Below are 4,387 nucleotides of genomic sequence, written 5' to 3' on the forward strand. Positions count from 1 at the left end.
GATTTTTGAGTCAAATTAAAAAAATCACTTTGGGCACTTCGTCGGTCCTTCGTTTTTAAGACTGCTTTATTTAGTTTGTTGTGTTGCAAATTTTAAGGTTTTGTAATTCGTTGATGGTTAAAATCTAAGCAAACAGATTTGCCATCCAAGGAACATTCTGTACCGACATTACGAAAGTGATTCCCGGATTGCATCATGCTTCCTTATTTTGTACTTTTTAAAATTTTTTTCTAAAATTTTAATGCACACTATATATAGATATAGATTGTCGTTGACAGTAATCAACCGATTAGAATCAAAACTAAAACGTACTTTATTCTTCTATGTTAATTTGTTTAAAACAGGTATGATAAGAACTTGGACGCGTGGAACATCGGAGATATATATGTTAAGTCGCGTGCTAGCACATTGTAAAGATTCTTTATTAGGTCGCAGGTCAAGGAATGCTCCAAAAGGTGATCTAGATGTCATAATCTTTTAACATGCATATTAATCAGGAATGACAGCTCATTTGTTAAACCATAGTAAAATATCTAACATGTTTCCACTTAATATATATTTGGCGCAATTAATTTAAATTTGTTTGTTTAAAGTCATGCACGCTTATTTTTTATCGGGAGATTGTGGAGAAAGGCTTCACCGCATGATCAACGGAACTTTTCTATTTATTATAGTCTTACGATTGCAGATTATTAACGAAAAAAAAGAGATGGAGAGAGCGAAGAAAATATGCGCAAATTGTGTAATGGCGTTAGGTGCAAGCGTGATTACACATAATTTAATGATTTAATTTGACAGTGAACGGAATCTTTGACATGCGTGTTCTACATGGTTTTTAAAATTCCACAGTTTTTAAGGTCTATGATGATACGATTAACTTGGCAAATTACGTAAATGGCCATTTACGACATCGCCCAACTTTCTGACAGCAATGCAATTAACACGATTATCGGTTTTGATGACTAGTTCGACGTTTTAGATACATAAATACACTGTTATCATTTTAAATATCTTTCGTCCAGCAGGTTTTATCAAGATTTTTGAATTTACCAGGTTTTATTTTGTAAGTTATGCAACCAACTATGGAACTAAGTACAGAGGAAACAAAGTAGTTGAGTAAAGAACAGGTTTGTACTGGGGCAACAATAAATCAACAAATGGAACTATGTTTCTTTAATAATTCTACTAAACACTGTTTAATAATACTCAAAGTACAAACTGCACAATTTATTATTGATAGGAAAATGTTAAAATGTGTAAAACTTAAACAAAGTAATATAATCATATAAAATTAGTAGAATTAAAAACCATATCACATTTTCATATTTATTATTAATAAAGAACAAAGGTTTCTGAACAATATTTGATTTTGTTGACAAAAACATTCTTCTAGGTAATAATTGAATTAACTGCATATAACTTAAATACAACACCTCCAATATTTATTGTAACTCAATTGTAAGCACAGCACACCAACGTAACCAATATATGTATGTAATAGCTATCACTTCGAGAATTCTATACAATATTGTATAAAATTTGTATGTTCCTAAGTCGAATATTAAAATTTTGTCAAAATAAAACATATAACAGCGATCAAGAAACTAATATGCTTATTATATATGCTATTAGAGTAGATTGCATTGAACAAGCTACTGATATATCACTTATTTAGAAATAATACGAGATTATGAACTGGACGTACTTCCGCTCAAGTTTTAAGTAATGAAAATCTGAAAGTGTTGGGAATGTGGTGATCTGTTAGTATCACAAAACGTTATTATGGACAGCACATAAATCGACAGGTAGTGAGATTCATCTGGTTAAAACTAAGCCCGCCATTTTAACTTTTCGGCCAAACAACATTCAAAAGTTGAAGAATGTTACCGATCAACGAACATTTTTACAACCATATTTAAAATCACCTGTCAATTTATTTACTTGTAGAACTTGCTTTACATAGAACGGCAAGCTAAATCGGTTCACCACCTTATTTGAACACGCTCAAATTAAGCACTTTTTTGACTGTCAAACTTCAATGTGACGTCATTCATAATAACCTAGAAAGTTGAAATCTTAAGTGTTTGTTAATGACGCCCCTTTGCTGCTGTTAAATAAAAGAAAATGCATTTTAAAAATCCTTACAATTACTTCTAATCTTTCTATGTATCACCATTGCGTGATGTTAGTTTAAAATGTATTTAAGACTTACGGTAAAATTTTTGACAATTCTTAGGTACTTAATTATTAAATCTATTCTGTCTAAAACTTGCCTTTAAAATATGAACCCTTCCATTTTATAACCTGTATGTCTATTCTAACCATATTAATTTATGTAAGATACATCTATGCATTTAAAGAAAAATGGTGAACGACGTTTGGCCTTTGCTTGCTCTAGCATAACCTACAGTGGTAGAATAATAGATTCAATCAGACTATCACCACTTAAAACCAAGTAAACTTAAAATAAACAGACCGCTATCTATATCTATATACACAGTCATCTCATCTAGCTAAGTAATAGCTACATCTATAGCTGTTACTAGCTGAATGAGTTTCACAGCCACACTCCATTCACGCCCGTTCATAGACAGTTCAGATCACAGTGTTTCACTATCAGTTGCAAGGCACTGGCTGTCAATTGGTCTCGTAACTGGTGAGCAGAGCAGCGTCGACAGGCTCCATACAGCTCGGGCATGTCAAGCTGCGCATAAGCCAATCATCAATGCAACTCATGTGGTAAGTGTGCATGCAGGGGAGGTAGCGCAGGGCATCGCCTACGAGAAACTCGACCATGCAGATCACACACTCCCTGGCCTTCTTGCACCCGTCATACATGCCCGTGGGCAGGTGCTGAATAAGCCCAATGCGTTTAGCGATCTTCACTTGCTCCTCTTCAGTCAGCTGCGCCACTGACCGCGTCACGCTGGGCGATGGATGGTAGACGGGGGAGGCGGCTTGGATAGGGAGTGTTTCCTTAAAAAACGACGTAAACTAACCCAAACTCGAATTCAGGGGAACTACACACAAGTTGTACTTTTGGCAAAAAAACATAGACTGAATTGTAATGAGCATAAAATTTGTGCAAATGCGTGGTTTGTAAATTAATGAAATTGACAGACGCTTTTCCTAAAGGCCCACAATAGAACGGAACTTCTAGGATCAACAATGTGGTTATGTTAAGAAGCATTTGCACAAATAAAACGTGGGATGTTTTTGGGTTTGTGGGTATCCCCTGGATGAAGGAATTGTTCCTTGAATTTCCAGAAGCTCAACTTGTATGTGGTGACCCGATGTGTTCTACATACCTGGTAATTGGGAGGCCCCAGCTGGTCTGAGGACGATTCGCGGACGCTGTCGCTGCCTCTCAACAACGAAATATCATCAGTTGTTGACCGTTTCAAGCAGTTACCCATCGTATTTATGCTTGTCACGCATTTATACCATTTGCATTCCTAACACCACATTTTCGAAAATTGCTAGCTTTCTCCAACATGGAGGCTTCCGGGCGCCTATTCCGAGGAATACTTCCCGAACTATTTGCAAAAATATTGACACATAAATATTAACAATGGAGTTACCTTGCCAACCACAATTACCATTTTTATTCTTTTTTTTCTAATTTAACACTGTCGGTTGTCAAATTCGGCCAGTGTGCTGACCTCTGGTACTAATTTAAATAACTTCCAAATTTACTTCTCACTACATCAAGATTACCAAACACAAAGACGCAAAATCAAGCAATTATGTTTTCGCATAAACATCGATGCGTCATCAGCATTATCATTGTTCACTGCCTCAAACACACACTGGATCAACAGCAAACGTCAAAACAAAATTGACATTCATCAGCTGAGCATAATCAACATCAGCTGTCAAATTACAAACACGCGATCGCATTACGAGCTAATGAAAGGTCTCGGCGGCTACGCACGTATCGAATGAATAGTAAACGTGTAAACGAATCATGGATCAGGCAGTATTTAGAAATCTAACGAAAAAAAGTTATTTTGATATTGTGCAATCAAGATCAACACACAATGCGCTTCACGCCACGCACATTGCGCATGTTTTGTTGTTCTCATTTCATTACCACGAACTTTTTTTGTAATGCGTGCGTAGCCGTCCCAGAAGCCCGAATCATCACGCGCGAAATAGTACGGCTACACTTAAAAACACCAATACTATAGAACTTTCGAAAATGTATACAGGAAATAATGCGTTTAATCTAAATATGTATTTGCGGTAGCTGTATGACCCTGAAAGGTACGGAAGCGTGGATTGTAGCAGCGACGGGGAAATTTTTTCTTCTGTGGTGAAGGTTATCAAAATTAAACAAAATCGCGGTTTTTGATGGATTTTGAGTTCTACACCATGCTGCTGATAT

The 4,387-nt window shown here is 36.0% G+C and overlaps 1 protein-coding gene across 1 annotated transcript; it reads right to left on the reverse strand.

Annotated features, from left to right (window-relative positions):
• Positions 1-1,312: 1,312 nt before the first annotated feature.
• Positions 1,313-4,131, reverse strand: LOC135141456 (RING finger protein 11). Its single transcript, XM_064072565.1, has 3 exons — positions 3,600-4,131; positions 3,309-3,536; positions 1,313-2,976 (listed from the first exon to the last, which is right to left on the reverse strand). Exons 2-3 carry the CDS (start codon positions 3,414-3,416, stop codon positions 2,638-2,640), a joined length of 447 nt encoding a protein of 148 aa, XP_063928635.1. The 5' UTR covers positions 3,417-3,536; positions 3,600-4,131; the 3' UTR covers positions 1,313-2,637.
• Between the last annotated feature and the right edge of the window lie 256 nt (positions 4,132-4,387).

The sequence above is a fragment of the Zophobas morio genome, unplaced genomic scaffold (genome assembly GCF_036711695.1).
Source record: "Zophobas morio isolate AGI-343-1 ecotype UQ-CSIRO unplaced genomic scaffold, CSIRO_AGI_Zmor_V1 ptg000044l, whole genome shotgun sequence".
NCBI classification, from domain to species: Eukaryota; Metazoa; Arthropoda; class Insecta; order Coleoptera; family Tenebrionidae; genus Zophobas; species Zophobas morio.

What these genes read in the sequence shown, in the direction of transcription:
- LOC135141456 (XM_064072565.1), bottom strand. Translation starts at nt 3,416, where the DNA reads ATGGGTAACTGCTTGAAACGGTCAACAACTGATGATATTTCGTTGTTG. An exon ending in TGGGGCCTCCCAATTACCAG is followed by an intron (nt 2,977 to 3,308) that starts GTATGTAGAACA and finishes TCGTTTTTTAAG; the next exon opens with GAAACACTCCCTATCCAAGC.